Source organism: Heterodontus francisci, chromosome 1, assembly GCF_036365525.1.
Source record: "Heterodontus francisci isolate sHetFra1 chromosome 1, sHetFra1.hap1, whole genome shotgun sequence".
Taxonomy (NCBI): Eukaryota; Metazoa; Chordata; class Chondrichthyes; order Heterodontiformes; family Heterodontidae; genus Heterodontus; species Heterodontus francisci.
Window position 1 is genome coordinate 55,548,971 of NC_090371.1, and position 21,958 is coordinate 55,570,928.

The following is a 21,958-nucleotide window of genomic DNA, read 5'->3' on the forward strand; positions in this document are numbered from 1 at the left end:
ATCCTTGTGTGAACCAATGGTATAGATAGATAGGTCTGAAATCCTTTAAAATTAAATTGAGATTAGGAAACAAGTTTAGGAAAAGGAGGTCATGGACTTAAACTCAGAGTTACTTCCCCAACTGTGTTGAATAGGTTAGGACAAGGTGATTAGAATCATAGAATGGTTACAGCACAGGTGGTCATTCAGCCCATCGTGTCTGTGCCTGTTCTCTGCAAGAACAACTCATCTAGTCCCACTCCTCTGCCTTTTCACCGTAGCCCTGCAAATTTTTTCTCTTCAGATAATTTTCAATTCTCTTTTGAAGGCCTTGATTGAATCTGCCTCCACCACATTTTCAGGCAGTGCATTCCAAATCCTAACCACTCTCAGCATAAAAAAGTTTTTCCTCATGGTGCTGTTGCTTCTTTTGCCAATCACCTTAAATCGGTGACCTCCGGTTCTGGATCCTTCCACCAATCGAAACAGTTTCTCCCTATCTACTCTGTCCAGACCCTTCATGATTTTGAGCACCTCTACCTCCTCTTCATCTTCTCTTCTCCAAGGAGAACAGTCCAAGCTTTTCCAATCTATCTAATTACTGAAGTTCCTCATCCTTGGAACCATTCGTGTGAATCTTTTCTGCCCCCTCTCTCATTCCTTCACATCCTAAAGTGAGGTGCCCAGAATTGGACACAATACTCCAGTTGAAATTGAACCAGTGTCTTTATAAAGGTTTATTAGAAATTATTTTTGACTTCTATGCCTCAATTTATAAAGCCCGGAATCCGATATCCTTTATTAACAGCTTTCTCAATGTGCCCTGCCACCCTCAATGATTTGTGCACTTATACCCCCCTGTCCCCTGCTCCTGCACCGCCTTGTACCCTTTAATTTATATTGCCTCTCCTCATTCTTCCTACCAAAATGAATCACATCATTTTTCTCCGCATTAAGTTTCATCTGTCACTTGTCTGCCCATTTCACCAATCTTATATGAGGGAATAAAGGTGTGGCATCAGGGAAGGGCCTCTTCAGTTGGGGATTGGCACCAGTTCTGAGACAGATGGGAGCTATTCTGCAAGGATGGGCTACATCTGAACAGGGACAGTGATAAAGTACTGTCAAAGCAGTTCAATAAGAAAGTGAGGAAGAATTTAAAATTGGAAGGGATGCAGCTGTGAAAATAAAACCTTCCAGGATCAGCTAATAGTGAAAATGAAATAGATAATAGATACAACATCCATGCAGGAAACAATTAACCAAGAGGTATCGTGAATAAAAGGGACAAAATCAAATAACTAGTTACAAGTGGGCAAAAGATCAAAGTAAAGATGGGGTTTTTGTTCATTCTTTCACGGGATGTGCGCGTCGCTGGCTAGGCCAGCATTTATCACTCATCCCTAATTGCCCTGAAGGAGGTGGTGGTGAGCTGCCTTCTTGAACCGCTGCAGTCCACGTAGTGTAGGTATGCCCACAGTGCTGTTAGGAAGGGAGTTCTAGGATTTTGACCCAGTGACATGAAGGAACGGCGATAGAAGTTCCAAGTCAGGATGGTGTGTGGCGGGGAGGGGAACTTGCAGGCGGTGGTGTGCCTATGCATCTGCTGCCCTTGTCCTTCTAAGTGGAAGAAGTCACAGGTTTGGAAGGTGCTGTTGAAGGAGACTTGTGAGTTGCTGCAGTCCATCTTGTAGATGGTACACACTGCTGCCACTGTGCATCAGTGGTGCAGGGAGTGAATGTTGAAGATGGTGGATGGGTGCCAATCAAATGGGCTGCTTTGTTCTGGATGGTGTCGAGCTTCTTGACTGTTGTTGGAGCTGCACCCATCCAGGCATGTGAAGAGTATTCCATCACACTCCTGACTTGGGCCTTGTAGATGGTGGACAGGCTTTGGGAATCAGGAGGCAAGTTACTCGCCACAGAATTCCCAGCCTCTGACCTGTTCTTGTAGCCACAGTACTTACATAGCTGGTCAAGTTCAATTTCTGGTCAATGGTAAACCCCTTCCCCCACCCACCCCAGGATGTGGATAATGGGGGATTCAGCTATGGTAATTCTATTGAATGTCAAGGGGAGATAGTTGGATTCTCTCTTGTTGGAGGTGGTCATTCCCCGACACCTATGTGGCACAAATATTATGAACAAAAAATCATGCGGAAAGAGGTAGTACTTTAAAAAGGTGAAGGAAGTTAAAATGGATGAGGATTGGAGAATGGTAAATATGACACCCCTATTCAAGAAAGGGTGCAAGGACAATCCTAGCAATTACAGGCCAATTAGTTTAAAATCTGTGGTGGGCAAGATTTTAGAAACAATAATCGGGGGAAAAAAAAGTCACGTGGAGAGATTTGAATTAATTAAGGACAGCCAGCATGGATTTGTACAAGGCAAATCATACTCGACTAATTGAAATTTTTTGATGCAACAGAAAAGGTTGATGAAGGGAATGCAGTGGATGCTGTCTACATGGATTTTAAGAAAAGATTTGATTGGTGCAGAAGGGAGGGCATTAGATTCTTGGGACATTGGGACTGGCTCTGGGGGAGATGGGGCCTGTACAGGCCTAACGGGTTGCACCTGAATAGAGCCGGGATTGAGTTCCTTGCGGGACGTTTTCTCGTGCTGTTGGGGAGGATTTAAACTAGCTTGGCAAGGGGATGTGGGGTGGTGGGGGGGGTGGGGTGGTGACCTGAGGGTAGACTCAGTTGGGACAAAAATCAGAAGTGAAAATGGAAGGCAGAAAATTATTGGATGAGTCTGGAAGACAGAGGAAACAAAAGTTAGAAAATTTAAAAAAAGTTTGGCAGTGCTCAAGGATATCTATTTCAATGCAAGGAGTATAGCAAATAAAGCAGATGAGCTGAGGGCACAGATAGACTCGTGGCAGTATGATATCATAGCTATTACAGAAACACGGCTTAAGGAGGGACAGGAATGGCAGCTCAACGGTCCAGGTCACAGGATTTTCAGACGTGATAGGGAGGGGGATAAGAAAGGAGAGGGAATGGCAATTGGTCAACAAAACTCTTACAGCTGTGAGAAGGGATGATATGTTGGAAGGTTCATCAAATGAAGCCAAATGGATTGTGCTAAGGAACAAAAAATGGGCAATCACACTGCTGGGAGTGTACTATAGATCCCCAAACAGTCAGAGGGAGATACAAGAGCAGATATGTAGGCAAATCTCTGAGAAGTGCAAAAATAATAGAGCAGTAATAGTACGGGATTTTAATTACCCCAATATCATCAGATAGTTTTAGAGTGAAAGGAATTGAAGGTGCAGAATTCTTGAGGTGCATCCAGGAGAACTTTTTTGGTCAGTATGCAGCAAGTCCAATAAGAGAGGGTGCAGTTTTAGACTTAATTTTTTGGAAATGAAGATAGGCAGGTGGAAGGAGTGGCAGTGGGAGAGCATTTTGGTGGTAGTGATCAGAATTCAGTCAGTTTTAACACAATTATGGAAAAGGACAGAGATAGGACAAGAGTTGGGGATAAGGCCAATTTTACTAAACCGAGGAGTGATTTTGCGAAAGTGGACTGGAAACAGCTACTTGAAGGTAAATCAGTGTCATAGAGCAGTGGGAGGCATTCAAAATGGAGATTCAAGGAGTTCACAGTAAACATGTTCCCAGAAAGAAAAAGAGTGGGAGGGCCAAATCTAGAGCCTCATGGATGTCAAAGAACCTACGGCAAGAGAAGGCAGAAAAGGAAAGCTTATGCCCGACACAGAGAACTCAACACTACAGAAAGCAGAGAGGAGTATAGAAAGTGGAGGGGTGAAATCAAAAAGGAAATTAGGAAAGCAAAGAGAGGACATGAAAGAATATTGGCAAGCAAAATCAAGGTGAAAACAAAGATGTTTTATCAATACATTAAGAGTAAGAGGATAACTAAGGAAAGAGTAGGGCCCATAAAAGACCAAAAAGGTAACTTGTGTGTAGGGATGGAAAATATTGGTATTGTTCTCAATGAATACCTTGCGCCTGTCTTCACAAAAGAGGGGGATGGATGATGCAGATATTATAGTTAAGGAAAAGGGGTGTGAAGTATTGGATGTGATTAACATAGGGAGAAAGGAAGTATTAATGGGATTAGCATCCTTGAAAGTTGACAAATCACCAGGGCCAGATGAAATGTATCCCAGGGTGTTAAAGGAGGAGAGGAAATAGCAGAAGGTCTGACCATCATTTTCCAGTCCTCACTGGATACTGGTGTGGTGCCAGAGGATTGGAGAACTGTTTAAAAAGGGAGCAAGGGATAGACTGAATAATTACAGGCTAGCCAGTCTAACCTCAGTTGTGGGCAAATTATTGGAATCTATTCTGACAGACAGGATAAACTGTCACTGTCACTTAGAAAGGCACAGATTAATCAAGGCTAGACAGCTAGGATTTGTTAAGGAAAGATCTTGTCTAACTTGATCGAATTTGAGGAAGTAACAAGGAAGATAGATGAGGGTAGTGCAGTTGATGTGGTCTACATTTAATTTTAGCAAGGCTTTTGACAAGGTCCCACATGGCAGACTGGTTAAATAAATAAAATCCCATGGGATCCAGCGAAATGCAGCAAGGTGGATACAAAATTGGCTCAGTGGCAGGAAACAAAGGATAATTGTTCATGGGTGTTTTGCGATTGGAGGGCTGTTTCCAGAGGCGTTCCGCAGGGCTCAGTACTGGGTCACCTGCTTTTTGTGGTATATATAAACGATTTGAACTTAAATGTGGGGGACATGATCAAAGGTTGCAGATGACACAAAGATTGGCCATGTGGTAGGCAGAAAGGAGGATAGCTGTAGGCTGCAGGAAGATACTGATGGTCTGGTCAGATGGACAGAAAAGTGGCAAATGGAATTCAACCTGGAGAAGTGTGAGGTGATGCATTTGGGGAGGTCAAACAAGGCAAAGGAATACACCATTAATGGGAAAATACTGAGGCGTAGAGGACCTTGGAAGGTATGTCCACAGATCCCTGAAGGTAGCAGGACAGGTCGATAAGGTGGTTAAGAAGGCATACAGAATCCTTTCCTTTATTAGCCGAGGCATAGAATATAAGAGCAGGGAGGTTATGCTGGAACTGTATAAATCATTGGTTAGGTCACAACTCCGAGTACTGTGCGCAGTTCTGGTCATCTCATTACAGAAAGGATGTAATTGCACTAGAGAGGGTACAGAGGAGATTTACGAGGATATTGCCAGGACTGGAAAAATGCAGCTATGAGGAAAGATTGGATAGGCTGGGGTTGTTCTCCTTGGAACAGAGAACGCAGAGGGAGATCTGATTAAAATTCACAACATTTTAAGGAGCCTGGATAGCGTGGAGGTGAAGGACCTATTTACCTTAGTAGAGGGGTCAGTGACTAAGGGGCGTAGATTTAAAGTGATTGGTAGAAAGATTGCAGGGAAGATGAGGAAAAGTTTTTTCACGCAGAGGGTGGTGGGGGTCTGGAACTCACTGCCTGAAAGAATAGTTGAGGCAGAAACCCTCTACTCATTCAAAAGGAGTCTGGATATGCACCTCAAGTGACATAATCTGTAGGACTACGGACCAAATGATGGTAGGTGGGATTATCTGTTTCCTGTCACTCAGCCAATTTCGTATCCATTCCGTCACTGCCCCTTTTATTCCATAAACTCTAACTTCGCTGACAAGCCAGTTATGTGGAATTTTGTCAAATGTCTTTTGGAAGTCCATATACAGCACATCAGCCACATTACCCTCACCAACCCTCTTTGTAGCTCTTCAGAAAACTCAATCAAGTTAGTTAAACACAATTTGTCCTTAACAAATCGTGCTGTCTTTCCTTAATTAATCCACATTTGTCCAAGTGACTATTAATTTTGTCAAGGATTATCTAAAAGCTTTCCCACCACTGAGGTTAAACTGACTGGCCTGTAGTTGCTTGGCTTGTCCTTACACCCTTTATCAATTTTTAGCCCATCCAATGTCTCAACTACCTCCTCTTTCACCATGACCTGGGCAGCATCAGGCTTTATGGATGAATTACTGTCTTCAATGTCATATTCTATATTTAGGAGAATGCTGAAGCATGACAAGAGTATGGGAAGCTCCCCTCCAAATATTCCAGGCCATGTGTGTTCCCAGTAATCAACAAACGTTTTTTTTTAAAGTGCGATTTAAGGATGCCTCTGGATGTCTGCAGCCACGCCCAGGTAACACAAGAAGATAGCAAAATAAAAAATGATTACATTGGTCAAATCTGCCTTATGTTTTCAGATTTTACTTTCATAAATTCCAGCTGCATTTTTCAGCTGTTTCTACAACACAGACCTTTGGTGGGTAGAGATAGCCTGACTTAGTCCAAAGCCCTTGCTAATCCAGATTCTCGGTGTGCAATCCTCTCAGGTCCCGTCTCCTTCCCTTTCAAAACCATCAATCCTTCCTCCTAAGACTCAACCTGGACGTCTCTATAATTGCAAACTACCACCCGATCTCTAATCTCCTTTTCTTCTCCAAAGTGTCTGAACAGGATACCTCCTCCCAAATTCATGCCCATCTTTCCTCCAACTCCACATTTGAATCACCAATCAAGTTTCAACCCCTGTGTAACACTGAAATGGCTCTAACTGAAGTCACAAATGGCATCTTATGTGACTGTGACCATGATACATTATCTCTCCTTGTCCTCTATATGTATGCAGCCTTTCACATTGTTGACCACACAATCCTCTTCCAACACCTCTCCTCTGTTGTTAATCTCTTGTTGCCATTGTTTGATCCACTCTAACCAAAGTGTAGCTTGCAGCATATCCAGCAATGGCTTTACTTCCCACATTTGCACCGTTACCTCTGAGGTTCCCTAAGGATCTACTGTTAGCCCCCTCCTCGATGACATCATCTAAACAAGTCATTTATACTGACGACACCTAGCTCTTCCTTTTCGCTATCTCAATAGACCTCCCCATTGCTTCAGTGCTGCCAGCCAGCTTGTCCAGCATCCACTCCTGGATGAGCTGCAATTTCCTCCAGTAACAAATCGAAAAGAAAACAAACACTTGTCTTCAATTCTGCCAAAAACTTTGTACCCTCACCTCCAATTCTAACCCTCTCCTCATCCACTGACTCAGTTTGAAATTGAACATTCGCAGCCTCTGCATCCTATTTACTCTAGAGATGATACTCCAAAACCATATCCTCCCCACCTTCCAAGTCTCTGGCCTGCCTCAAGCTACCTGCTGCAGAAACTCTCATCTATGCATGTGTCACCTCCAGACTTCGATGATCCTTCAACAGATCCCCCACTTCCTTCACACCACCATTAATGGCCATTGCTTCAATCCTCTAGATATGAAGCTTTGAAAGTCCCCACCTAAACCTTTCCATCGTTAAGATCTTCCTTAAAACCTACCTCTTTGATCAAGCTTTTGACAGCATATCACCACCGCCTTTGGCTCAGTGTCAATTTTTCTCCAATTGTGTTTTCCTATGTTAAAGGTGCTATGTAAATGGAAGCTGTTGTTGTAACATATTGTCACTAGGATTTTAAGAACATTATGGTGACCATGAGGAAGCTATATCTATTGATATATTATTGAAACATATAAAATCTTGAGGGAACTTGACAGGATGGATGCTGAGAGGACGTTTCCCCTTATGAGAGAGACTAGAACCATGGGACACAGTTTAAAAATAAGGGGTCTCCCATTTAAGACGGAGACGAGGAGAAATTTTTTCTCTGAGAGTTGTTAGGCTGTGGAATTCTCTTCCTCAGAGAGCAGTAGAGGCTAGATCATTGAATATTTTTAAGGGAGTCAAAGGTTATAGGAGTAGACAGGAAAGTAGATTTGAGGCCACAATCCGACCCAGCCATGATCTTATCAAATGGCGGAGCACGCTTGACAGATTGAATGGCCTACGCATGCTCCTAATTCGTATGTTCTTATTGAACCACAGAAAGCACCCAGCAATTATAAATTTGTCCTCCAACTTGAATTACAAGAAAGCATTGAGCTGCAGAATAGCATGAAATAGTGATGAGAAATTCGAGATCTACAGTTAAGCTCAAGTAGAACGTCACTGCCCAATATTAAAGCAGATGGGCTTATATGCAATTTTCCCTCAAGTTTATTAGTAGTAATATGTATTACACGCTTAGGGACAATAGTGGTATGCTAAAACAAACACTAAATTCAAAACAATATCAACAGATTTGCAATAACCCGATCTGTATTTATAAATATCGGAATTTTATATTGCAACCTCCATAAAGGTTCGTCTAAATAAAATTAATAGCAGTAAGTATCCATATAAATTGAATTTCAGTTCTGTAATTACCAGTATACTGTGTCTTACCCTGGATGGACTAGGCTGGTCCCCAGCTCCCCAGGATCCAGAGTTCGTTCGGTCTTCCAGACCTAAATGCAAGAAAAACATTGTGTCAATCAGCTTCCTGGGATGCGCTGAATGTAGAGATGTCCCAAAAGCTTTCTTCCCATAAGCATTAATGAATGTCCCATTTTATTGTTCAGACATTAGTGAATGGAAAAGGTGAGTTTCTGAAAAGTTTACGGCCAATGATTATTTTAGAACTCTGCTTCACTCTTCAAATAATCCAGATACTCCTTAATGCATGCCTTTAAATTTAAAACATTTTTAAGTGTTGGCAAAACATTTTGTTCTGTACTCTGAATGTTTTCAAACTAATCACCACCAAGAAGGGATGCTGCTGAAAAGTAAGTAGCTGAGCCACACAAATCCCAGGCTTGATCCATGGCTGGTCAGTCACCTGAGGTCATTTGTGAGGCACTGAACTTTGCTCTCATGGTCCAGGGCTGCAGAGAGGAAAGTCTGTCAAGTATCAAATGGCCTCTGTTCAAAGTACATGTGTGAACTATAAATGAGAACAGGTTCAAACTCAGCAGTGATACCACCTCCACCTATGGCTGAATAACCTACCAATCCTGTAAAAGCTCACATGAATAATGACCACTTGGCAAAGATACCAAAGCCATTCACAGCCATAAAACCATAAACCAGCAAAAAAAAAGAGGAGAGGAAAAACATTGACAGAGAAAATGAATGACAAAAGGGTAGGTAAAAAAAGATTCAGAGTACAAACAAATCACACCAGAGCAGTGAATAATTTTTGTAATAAAATTAAATAATGTCCAGTCGATTAACATTTATTAAACTCAAGACAAGGGGGACACATCACATGGGTATGGCATTTTAAAACTGAGATTGCAGTGGGGGGGGTGGCAGTGGGGAGGGCGGAAAAAAAAAAGTCGCTCACAAATTATCACAGGAAAATCACAGCAATCTTTGTCAACAATAATAGAACAGTAAACTAGCACGGACTAGAAAAATCTTACATTTATAAAGTATGTTATCATCCACAAGATATCACACAACACTCAGCCAAAGGATTACTTTTCAAGAAATAATCTTTCTGCTCTCCATAGATCTTTTCCTGCGTTTCCAGATTTTGTTTTGGATTTCCAGCATCACAATGGTTCACTTTTTCTTTCCATATTTTATGGTGTTAGTTGAGAGTATAATATTGACCAGGATAACAGAAACTTCCTGTTCCTTTGATAATGTCATGGGCACTTTTATGTTCACCTAATCAGGTTTATTACCTCATCCAAAAGATGGCACCTCTAACAATGCAGCAGTCCTTCACTAGATACTGAACTGTCAGTCTAGACTATGTAGTGGTGTCCATAGGAGTTCTTGAATTTACAATCTCATGACTCAGAGCAGATAGCAAAGAATTCCAATATTGCCCTCTGGGAAGTATTTGCATAGATGTCAGGTAAGGACCGGATCAGACGAGGCTGTGATGTGATCTGTAATTGATACTCACTGCAGTGATCTGGGCATGATATGGAGGACTGCCAGCATCCATGGAACTATACCCCAGCAGGAGTTGAAGATATACTTGAAAAGGAAAATTTTGCAAGGCTATGGGGAAATAACAGGGCAGAGGGACAAATTGGATAGCTCTTTTAAAGAGGCAGCACAGGACAGAAAAACAGAAAATGTACAAAAGTAATGGGATGGTAGGGCAAGAGGACAGGCATGTTCTTTGTAAAGTGGCTCCTGCCAAAATACTGCAATGTCTACATCATTTCACAGGAACACTCCAGTCATTCCCTCTCAGTCATATTTCAATTGTTCAATTTATGATACATACTATTGCAGAGGAAATATAAATGAATAGTTTTTGGGGTATTGCTGTACCATACAGCATCAGATTAGCTCAGTGATAGCATTCTTGCTCGAGTCAAAAGGTAGTAGATTGAAGCAGGCATGGACTTGATGGGCCAAATGGCCTCCTTCTGTGCCGTAAATGACTATGAAGCACTACTCCAGCACTTGAGAACATAATCTAGGTTGACACTTCAGTAACTGTTGTAATGCGGGGTACCATATTTTGGATGGGTTTTAAAAATGAGGCCCTGTCTGCCTGTTCAAGGCAGACAAAAAAGATTGCACGGCACTCTTCAAAGGAGAGCTGTGGATTTCTTATGGTGTTCCGGCTACAATTTATCTCTCAACCAACGCCTACTGAAACAGATTAACTGGTCATTTATTTCACTGCTGCTCGTTAGACTTTGCTATGCATAAATAAAAGCAAAATACTGCAGATGCTGGAAATCTGAAAAAAAAAGCGCTGGATATACTCAGCAGGTCTGGCAGCATCTGTGGAGAGAGCAACACAGCGAACATTTGAAGTCAGTGACCTTTCACCAGAACTGGCAACGGTTATAAATGTAATAGGTTGAAGCAAATAAAGTGGGGGAGGGACAAAAGAGAACAAAAGGGAAGGTGTTGATAGGACAGAGGGTCACCACCAAAAGCATCTTCCCCTCCCCAGAGATGGAGACAAAGAAGTCGAGGAAGGGAAGGGAAGGGAAGTGTCGGAGATGGACCATGTAAAGGAGAGAGAAGGATGGAAATTGGAAGCAAAGTTAATAATGTTTGGAGATCTTCCCTCTGCAGCTTCCAACCTCAGGTTTGCAACCCCGGAGAGCCAACTTCTACCTCCTTCCTAATATCTACAACAGGACTCTCCTGGCAGACCCATCGTTTCAGCCTGTTCCTGCCCCGCTGAACTTATTTCTTATCTTGACTTTATCTTTTCTCCCCTGGTCCAGTCTCTTCCCACCTACATCTGTAACTCTGACGCTCTATGTCATTTTGACAATTTCCAGTTTCCTAGCCCTAACCGCCTCCTCTTCACTATGGACGTCCAATCTCTCTACACCTCCATACCCCACCAGAACGGTTTGAGGGCTCTCCGCTTCTTCCTTGAACAGAGACCCAACCAGTCCCCATCCACCACCACCCTCCGCCGCCTGGCTGAACCAGTTCTCACATTGAACAACTTCAACTGCACTCACTTCCTTCAAGTAAAAGGTGTTGCTATGGGTACCCGCATGGGTCCGGGTTATGCCTGTCTTTTTGTGGGATATGTCAAACGTTCCTTGTTCCAGTCCCACTCAGGACCCCTCCCCCAACTCTTTTTCCGGTACATTAATGAATGTATCGGTGCCGTTTTCTACTCCCGCCCCGAGCTGGAAAACGATCAACTTTGCTTCCAATTTCCACCCTTCTCTCATCTTTACATGGTCCATCTCTGACACTTACCTTCCCTTCCTCGGCTTCTCTGTCTCCATCTCTGGGGATAGGCTGTCCACTAATATTCATTATAATCCCACCAACTCCCACAGCTACCTCGACTACACTTCTTCACACCCTGCCTCCTGTAAGGACTCCAATACAGTCTCACAGTTTCTCCATCTCCAATGCATCTGCTCTGATGATGCAGCCTTCCACAACAGCACCTCTGATATGTCAACCTTTATCCTCAACCGAGGATCCCCCCCACTGTGGTTGACAGGGCCCTTTCCCGCACCTGTGCCCACCCCTCTTCCCCTCCCTTCCAGAACCACGACAGGGTTCCTCTTGTCCTCACTTTCCACCCCACCAGCCTCCACATCCAAAGGATCATATTCTGCCATCTCCAGCGTGATGCCACTACCAAATGCATCCCCTCCCCTCGGCATTCCGAAGGGATCGTTCCCTCCACGACACCCTGGTCCACTCCTCCATTACCCCCGACACCTCGTCGCCTTCCCACAGCACATTCCTATGAAATCGCAGGTGTAATACCTGCCCTTTTACCTCCTCTCTCCTCACTATCCAAGGCCCCAAACACTCCTTTCAGTTGAAGCAGCAAGTTACTTGTACTTCTTTCAATTTAGTATGCTGTATTTGCTGCTCATAATGCAGTCTCCTCAACACTGGAGAGACCAAAAACAGATTGGTTGACCGCTTTGCGGAACAGCTCCGCTCAGTCCAAAAACAAGACACCGAGCTTCCTGTCGCTTGCCATTTCAACACACCCCCCTGCTCTCATGCCCACATCTCTGTCCTGGGTTTGCTGCAGTGTTCCAGTGAACATCAAAGCCAGTTTGAGGACCAGCACCTCATTTACTGATTAGGCACATTACAACCTACCAGACTGAACATTGAGTTCAATAATTTCAGAACATGACTGTGCCCTTTTTTTATTTTCAGTTTCTTTTTTTAAAATTTTATTTTAGTTTGTTTCATGATTCAATTTTTTTCACCATGTGCCTGCCCAGAGTTTTTTTTCATGTTTGTGCTTTTGGCTAGGGTTTTCATTATTCTGTCATTTACCACCCTCTCTGCACTAACGCTTTGTCTTTCACTACACCATTAACACACTCTTTGCCCTCCTGGTCAATTATTCTGTGACCCTCTGTCCTATCAACACCTTCCCTTTTGTTCTCTTTTGCCCTACCCCCACTTTATTTGCTTAAAAACTATTACATTTCTAACCTTTACCAGTTCTGATGAAAGGTCACTGACCTGAACATTAATTCTGTTGCTCTCTCCACAGATGCTGCCACGCCTGCTGAGTATTTCCAGCACTTTTTGTTTTTATTTGCTATGCATAAGTTGGTTGCCACAATAATGTACTGTAATGCAACAGTAAATACACTTCAAAAGCTATTCATTGGCTCAGAGGTACTTTGGGATGTCTTACACATATGCGAAGTGCTATATTAATGTACATTTGTTCATTCTTACAAGCAAGCAGGATGCATGTGTACAAGTTTAGTTTAGCTACCTCAGAATCACGAGTTTGAATCGAATGCCGGGAGCTTGAGGTCATAATCTAAGTTGACATTCCACTGCAGTACAGTACAGAGGGAGTGGTGCATTGTCAAGAAATAGAATCATAGAAAAGTTTAAGGCACAGAAAGAGGCCACTTGGCCCATCGTGTCTGCACCAGCCGAAAAACGATCCACCAATTCTAATCCCACCTTCCAGCATTTGGTCCAAGGCCCTGCAGATTACGGCACTTGAGATGCATATCCAGATTCCTTTTGAATGACTTGAGGGTTTCTGCCCCAACTACCCTTTTAGGCAGTGAGTTCCAGACCATCACCACCCTTTCTGGGTGAAAGTATTTCCTCATCTCTCCTCTAATCATCTTTCTACCAATCACTTTAAATCTATGCCCCAGAGTCACTGACCCCTCTGTACATTTCAATCAGATCTCCCCTCAGCCTTCTCTGTTCCAAGGAGAACAACCCCAGCCTATCCAATCTTTCCTCATAGCTGCATTTTTCAAGTCCCAGCAACATCCTCGTAAATCTCCTCTGTACCCTCTCTAGTGCAATTACATCCTTTCTGTAATGAGGTGACCAGAACAGTACACAGTACTCAAGTTGTGGCCTAACCAATGAATTATACAGTTCCAGCATAACCTCCCTGCTCTTATATTCTATGTCTCGACTAATAAAGGAAGGGATTCCATATGCCTGCTTAACCACCTTATTGACCTGTTCTGCTACCTTCAGGGATCTGTGAACATTTATTCCAAGGTGTCTCACTTCCTCTACACTTCAGTATTTTCCCATTAATCGTGTATTCCTTTGTCTTGATTGACCTCTCCAAATGTATCACCTCACACTTCTCTGGGTTGAATTCCATTTGCCACTTTCTGCCCATCTGTCCAGACCATCAATATCTTCCTGCAGCCTACAGCTATCCTGCTCGCTATCTACCACACGGCCAATCTTTGTGTCATCTGAAAACTTCTTGATCATATCCCCTACATATACGTCCAAATCGTTTATACCACAAAAAGCAGGGGGACCCAGTACTGAGCCCTGCGGAACCGCACTGGAAACATCCCTCCAATCGCAAAAACACCCGTCAACAATTACCCTTTGTTTCCTGCCACTGAGCCAATTTTGTATCCACCTTGCTGCATTTCCCTGGATCCCGTGGGATTTTATTTTTTAACCAGTCTGCCATATGGGATCGTCAAAAGCCTTGCTAAATTCCATGTAGACCACATCAACTGCACTACCCTCATCTATCTTCCTTGCTACTTCTTCAACAAATTTGATCAAGTTGGTCAAACCAGATCTTCCCTCATCAAATCCATGCTGACTACCCTTGATTAACCCTGTGCCTTTCTAAGTGACAGTTTATCCTGTCTCTCAGAATAGATTCCAATAATTTCCCCACTACTGAGGTTAGACTGACTGGCCTGTAATTATTCAGTCTATCCCTTACTCCCTTTTTAAACAGAGGTACAACGTTAGCAGTTCTCCAATGCTCCAGCACCACACCTGTATCCAGTGAAATCTTCCACTCTTTCCTATCTGGCTTCTTTTAACAGCCTGGGGTACATTTCATCCGGCCCTGGTGATTTATCAACTTTCAAGGATGATGATCCCATTAATACTTCCTCTCTCCCTATGTTTATCACAACCAATACTTCACACACATCCTCAACTACAATATCTGCATCACCTCCCTCTTTTGTGAAGACAGGCACAAAGTATTCATCGAGAACCATACCAACATCTTACGCCCCTACTCATAGGTTCCCTTTTTGGTCTTTTCTGGGCCCTACTCTCTTAGTTATCCTCTTACTCTTAATGTGTTAATAAAACATTTATAAGATGCTTTGATTCTGTCGTTAAATAAAAGTTCAAACTGCCTGCTCTTACGGTTCGGGGTGAAGTTATTTGCAACGGGCAGAATCTTCCTTTGTTGTCATGGCCAACTTTATTTTCTCAACTAATAACATGAATAAGTTCATTTATGTTGTTGCTGTTTTATGGTATCTTGCTGTGCACCAATAGCTTTCATGACTGTCTATCAATGTTTCAAAGTAATTCATCGTTTTATAGAGTCAGAATCATTTTTTACAGCACAGAAGGAGGCCATTTGACCCATCAAGACCATGCCTGTAACACAGTTATTTATTTCAAAATTCAGGACTTGTAATTATTTGCCAATTTCTATTAACTAACCAGAGGGGAAGGTTCCAATGTGTCACAAAATTATTCAAGAGGCATCCATGAATCCACTGCTCAGTCACAGTGCTAAGGAAATGGCTGAACTGTTCATAATCAACCACAGCCACAAGTGCCAAGTGGATCACCCTTTGCAGCTCCTCTCGAGGTCCCCACCATCACAGATGTCTGTCTTCAGCCAAGTAGATTCACTTCCCATGACGCCAAGAAAAGGATGAGTGCACCAGCAACAGTTGAATTCCAGAGGGGAGGTGAGGTGAGAGTGACTGACCTGGACATCAAGGCAGCATTTGACCAAGCACTGCACCAAGATGTCCTAGCAAAACTGAAGTCAAAAGGGATTAGTGGAGAAACACTCGGCTGGAGTCATGCCCAGCATATAGTTGTGGTCACTGGAGGACATTGTTGCAAGAGTCCCTCAGGACAGCATCCTCGGCCCAACCATCTTCAGATGCTTCTTCAATGACCTTCCCTCTATCAGTTCTGATGAAAAGTCACTGACCTGAAGCGTTAACTCTGCTTCTCTCTCCACAGATACTGCCAGACCTGCTGAGTATTTCCAGCACTTTTTTGTTTTTATTTCAGATTTCCAGCATCTGCAATATTTTGCTTTTATTGCTAATTCAGATGCTGCCCTGCTGTATACTTCCAAAATTCATGTTTTTATTTTCTCAAAAGAATTCAAAGGTGTTTTATATTGAGCTACATTTATTCAATTATGACTAGCAACATTTTCAGTTACTGTAAACTGATGTAAAACAAAATCAGAAAAACAGGTAGAACTACTGTTTTAAACTTGGACACTTCTGCCAGATTTTGTTTTATCCTTGGTTGCAAATTTAGGGTGCATATAATTATGCCAACCACACTGTTGATGTTAGATTTGTGAAAATTGTTCTTCCCCAATGTCAGGTCAAGTTTACACTCTCACTCACTAAATATGCCTGGTACACGCTGCCAGAGGCTACATCTGAGATACCTTCATTTGATCAAATGAATCAGATCAAAAAGAGAATATAGAATAATACAGTTAACCTGAACTGGGGGAGGTTACAGGAGGGGGGTTAAATTTGTTTTGCTCCATGTTGCTTCAATGAGGAATGCTGTAAAGTGGTAATAAAAGTGTACTGGATTTAATATTTAAATATCAAAGAATCAGTCTTTCTGCCGATTTACCATTATTCCTAGTCTTTTGTTTTGTAGTCTATCATGATTTTCCTTGCTTTTAAATATATAAATATAAAATGGGGGATTCAAGAATCTACAAGCTTTCAGGAACAGTTCAAGGCCATAGGCCCAAAAAGCCAGAAAGGTTTACTGCCATCCAATTTCTCAAATTACTTCTCTCTTCAAAAGTGCATGCGATTTTATCTCAACTATTTACCTTGATATTTTATTCAATTAATATCTTTTTAACTTTCCTTCCTATTCCAGAATTCCTAATTGTTAAAATTTATGTCCTTGTCATCACCTACTCCTCACATTGCACCTTTGACAGACCCCTGCCCTTGCAAACTATTGCCCCATCCATAAAGTTTTGTAATCTCTCAAATCCGTGCCCATCTTTCCCACAACTCCATCTCTGAACCTCTCCAATCAAGTTTCTACCCTTTTTAGAGTGCTGAAACAGCCTTAAAGTCACAAACTGTAACTACCCTCCTTATCCTCCTCTATCTGCCTGCAGCCTTTGAAATGGTTGACCACATCATGTCTCCCCACATCTCTCCTCCATTGTCTACCTAAGTGGGACTGCCTACAACCGGTTCTGCTCTTAGCTATCCAGACGTTGCCAGAAAATCTCCTTCTCTCCATGCTTCTGCACCATTACCTCTGGAGTCTCCCAAGGACCTATCCTTGGCCTGTCTTTATTTCTCATCTATATCCTGCCCCTTGGCACCAACCTCTGAAAACACATCAAATTCCGCATGTACAATGACGACACTCAGTTCTACATCTCCAACAACTCCCTTGACCACTCAGACTACTTGTCTGACATCCCATCTTGAATGAATTACAATTTCCTCCACTTTAACATTGGGAAGATCAAAGCCATGGTCTTCGACACCGAGCAGGAACTCCACATCCTGGTCAACAACTGGATTCCTCTCCCTGGCCAATGTTGCAGGTGAATCAGACTGCTCCTAAACTCAGGATCCTATTTGACTCCCATATGAGTCTCCAATCCAATAGCTATATGTTATTTCTGGGCCATGAACTATTGATAGGTGCAGGCTTGATGAGCTTAATGGACTTTTCGCATCCCTATTTTCTTAAATCTAAGAAGAATTTTTTGTCAACTTGCTGATGATTTGCAACCATAACTGGCTGGGATGACGTCATAAATTAGATGTACTCAATATTTTTCATTGCAAGTTCACTTGATCTGGGCAAGCATTCTTGGTCTTCATATGGACCAAAAGTGACCCAATAAATTTTGATCATAAGTCAGCTAATTACTTTCCAACTAATGGCTGCTCACTTGATATCACAAGATGGTGTTTCACGGCAAGATTCCTATTAAGAAGCAGTGAAATGCTTGAATAGGAAGTTCATGGAATGCCTCGGATAATAAGCACTAGCAATTGCAAAGCTAAAAGACTCCAGCACGAACACTTATCAGAAGGTCCTATGTATTGGGTCTGAGCTTGGTTGTATGAACCACATCAGTAAAGGTATTCACCAGAACAACAAAAATCGTTAATGTTACTGACTGCGCTATTAGACAGCATAAAGAGTGAAAGACATCACATGTCGCAAACTGAAGAAAAACCTAATGTACCTCACGCAAGTTTACTCATGAAAATAAAAAAAAAATGTGAAATTGGCAGAGTTATAACATGCGATTCTTAGCAGGGCTGAAAAATAAAATTAAAATGGGGATGCTTGTAAACTTTCACAATTATGTAGTCAGAGTAGATCCAGCATAACAATATTTCTTGTTTATTTGAATTTGTATATGTAATGGAAACAGTTGCAGTCTCTTATGGCATAAAATGTGTTGACACAATAAAATAACCTTTTCAATTTTCTGGATAAAAACCAACATATAAGGATAAATGATAACTACCCTTAACCTTAAGATGAACAGATTTAAAAGTTTAAAACAGTTCCAGCTGTACTAAGGCCACATCAATTCCATTAAATTAGAAGAATTTAAATATTTAAAAAAGTGCCTACACTTTGTCATAATTCTAAATTTCAGTTATGCTGTCAACGAATGATGCAGTGACAAATTGCTGCAACTAAAGAATTGATATTACTCTCGGCAACATTTGCAATGTTTGTTTGAAATTCCTCTGTGCATTCATTAACCCATTTTAAAGTAAATAGACTAATGAATGTGGTGAAATTGCACAGTGTCGAATTTCATACAAATGTAAATACTCCACACTAATTTCAGTTCAAATTAACTTAAGCAAGATCACGGCAAATTTTTGCAGAAGCTCGAACACAAGACCTGGTCTTACAAACCTGCCTTCTGATAGTTTGGAAAATCAAACCTCTGAAAGGTCCTAACCACCCAGAGAGAAACTGATACTGGGATTTGTAGCCTAAACTTCCAATTTAATCAATATACAATATCAAGTACATAAAGCTTAATACTGATATTGATTTTTAACAGCACACTGCCTCTAGTTTTTTTTCAATATATAAAGGAGGGTGTGCAGGAGAAAAATCAACAGCATCCTCACTCCTTCTCACTCTCGGGCAACTCCTGTGGTAAAAGGCTGTCAGGACAAAAATGAAGCTGAATAGCGACGTCTCTTTTCTTTCATGATCAGATAGTCTGACACTTGCTCTCCAGGCTCACAACTCAAGATACTTGGATGAGATACGAGGTGACTGGACTGCATTAAATGCTACACCTTCATGAGAGGAAAGGAGTAGCAAGGGTAAAAAAAAACATTCTGCAAGTGAATAGGTCTGTTGGGAAGGGGAAAGTAAAGATGCACTGCCCTGGTGATTCCAGAGTACAAGGAACGGCAGGCATGAAAAAGGAAGACACATTCAAAAGAATAAACTGAAAAGTAATCACATAATACAAAACACAGCTGTACTTTTAAAAATTAGCACATATCCAATGAATTATAAACTGTTAGAACTATTGTAATGTAATCCTATCTGACACAATCTATAGGAAGAACCAAGCTTGCTCCCAAAGAAACTCAATTCATATAAATTTCATATAATCAAATAAATAGACAGTACAGTTAAGTCTCCATTATAACATTTCTGCGTAAAAAGGTGAAAATGCATTACATAAACTGTGTACTCTGATGTATGTCAGTGTTATTTAATTGGGTTAAGTTGATAGTCATGGTTATTTGTTCCATTATAATTATATTAACAAGGTTGACATAAAGCTGTAATACAGACACAACTGGTAAGCTGTTGTATGGTGCTGATGAGTACTGAACTTCCAGGTCCAATAAGGGATAATTTAGATGAAGAGCTATCGTGTCCATTTCTGACACTCATGTAAAATACAATTAAAGTTGTTACATAGAATGGTCACAAGCTAAGGACTAGACCTGTACTTAAAAACCAGCAAAATAAGCAATTTATACGTACAAGGTTAATCAAACAAAAACACAATGAAGACTGACATTCTTAAAGAGACCACTGTTTCTCACACAAATGATGTCCGTGAAAGAACTACAATGCAATTCTGTCAGTGAAATACTCAAAACTAGTCCCGGTAACAATACAAAGAAAAAGGTTCATTCTGATTGTGAGATTATAAAACCATTCAAAATTTAATGAGAAGTACACATAGGCCTGCAAATGTCACCACAGGTCATTTGCTTTTTGCTGGGGTCATAATGCTGGAAGGGGAGTTATTGTATTGGGTACCAGGGATCTGTGCTGGGACCGCTCCTGCTCTTGCCTCAATATAAATTCACAGCATGAACTGAATATGCAATTCTCTGGAAGAGTGCTAATTTTTAAAATTATGGAAGTCTGTTTTGTAATGATTGTGGTCTCCTTTACTTTTCAAATTTTTTCCTCCCCTTTAGCATGATACTTTCCTTAAACTCTAGAATCACAGCAGTAGTGCATCTGCTCACACCCCTTTTCTCCCCCTCAAATTTTCTTCCCTCTTCTCATGAAGATGTACTGCTCCATGGGTACCAGAGGAGCATGACAAGGGAACAAACATTCAGGGTTCTGGAGTACAATATAGGACGGATATCAGTAAGTATTTCTTTCTTCAGAGGATAATGAACAGTTAAAATAGATTGCCCGTGGAGCAAATTAATTTGATTAATGCAAGGACACAAGTATCATTAAAGAAATGACTTGATTCTAATGGGAAGTTGGCAGAGTTGGTATAGTGGAAAAATGAAATCAAACAGTAGCTATTTTCTATTAATGACTTTGATTCAGAAGCTTAAAAGTAAATTACACAACTTTTGCAGATTATATGAAACTAGGAGATACACCAGAACTTACAAAATGAGTGCATGGGCAGAAAAATAACATATACAAGGTAATGAAAACAAGTCTAAATTAATACACAAAAAAAAAGGAAAAAATGAGAAACACATAATTCTATGGTTTTTCCCTCTTTGGGTATATAGAAACATAAGAAAATTTATGGCCCAGAAGGAAGCCATTCTTCCCAGCCAAAATGAGCTATCCAGTCCAATCCCACCACCTAGCTCCTGGCCCATATATCTCCAGGTTACAGCATCTCAAGTGTATACCCAAGTGTTTTCTTATTAAATATGAGAGGTATTGCCTCTACCATCCTTTCAGGCAGTAAGACCCCATTCCACCACCCTCTGGGTGAAAAATAAAATGATCAACTCCCTTGTCCTAATCCTTCCGTTAATTACTTTAAATCTATGCCCCCAGTTATTGATCTCCCTGCTAGGAAATGGATCCTTCCTATCCACTATCTTGGCCCCTCAATGTTATGCACCTCAATTAAATCTCTCCTCAGTCTCCTCTATTCCAAGGAAAACAACCCAGCCAATTCAATGCTTCCCCATGGCTAAAATTCTCTATTCCTGGCAACATCTTCATAAATCTCTCCTGCACCATCTCTAGTATGATCACATCCTTCCTGTAATGTAGTGACGAGAACTGTGCACAATACATTAGCAGTGGCCTAACTCGTGTTTTATGCAGTTCTAGCATAACCTCCCTGCTCTTAAATTCTATGCTTCAGCCAATAAAAAAGTATCCCATATTCATTCTTAATCACCTTGCTGACCGGTCTTGCTATGGTCAGCAATCTGGACAGAGACCCCAAGGTCCCTCTGTTCATCTGCACTTCTCAGAATCCTACCAATTATTGTATATTCCCTTACCTTGTTTATCCTCCCTAAACACATTACCACACACTTCTCCAGATTGAATTCTATTTGCCACTTTTCTGCCCACCTGACCATCCATTGCTACTTCCCTGCAGTCCATCAAACACATGGCCAATTTTTGCATCATCTGCAAACTTCTTAATCATGCCCCCTACATTTAAATCTAAATCACTGAGCCCTGTGGAATCCCACTGGAAACAGCCTTCCAGTCAAAAAATCATTTGTCAACCACAACCTTTACTTCTTACCATTAAGCAAATTTTGGATCCAACTTGCCACTTTCCCTTGGATCCTATGAGTTTTTAATTTTCTGACCAATGTAC

The 21,958-nt window shown here is 41.5% G+C and overlaps 1 protein-coding gene across 10 annotated transcripts in view; it reads right to left on the reverse strand.

Moving 5' to 3' along the window:
* LOC137369501 (transcription factor 4-like) overlaps positions 1 to 21,958 on the reverse strand; it is a 648,100-nt gene that overhangs the window by 469,559 nt on the left and 156,583 nt on the right. For all 10 annotated transcript variants that reach the window (XM_068030798.1, XM_068030777.1, XM_068030816.1 and 7 more), the window contains one exon: positions 8,293 to 8,354. In XM_068030798.1, the coding sequence (XP_067886899.1) occupies positions 8,293 to 8,354 (62 nt within the window). The remainder of the gene's footprint in view (positions 1 to 8,292; positions 8,355 to 21,958) is intronic.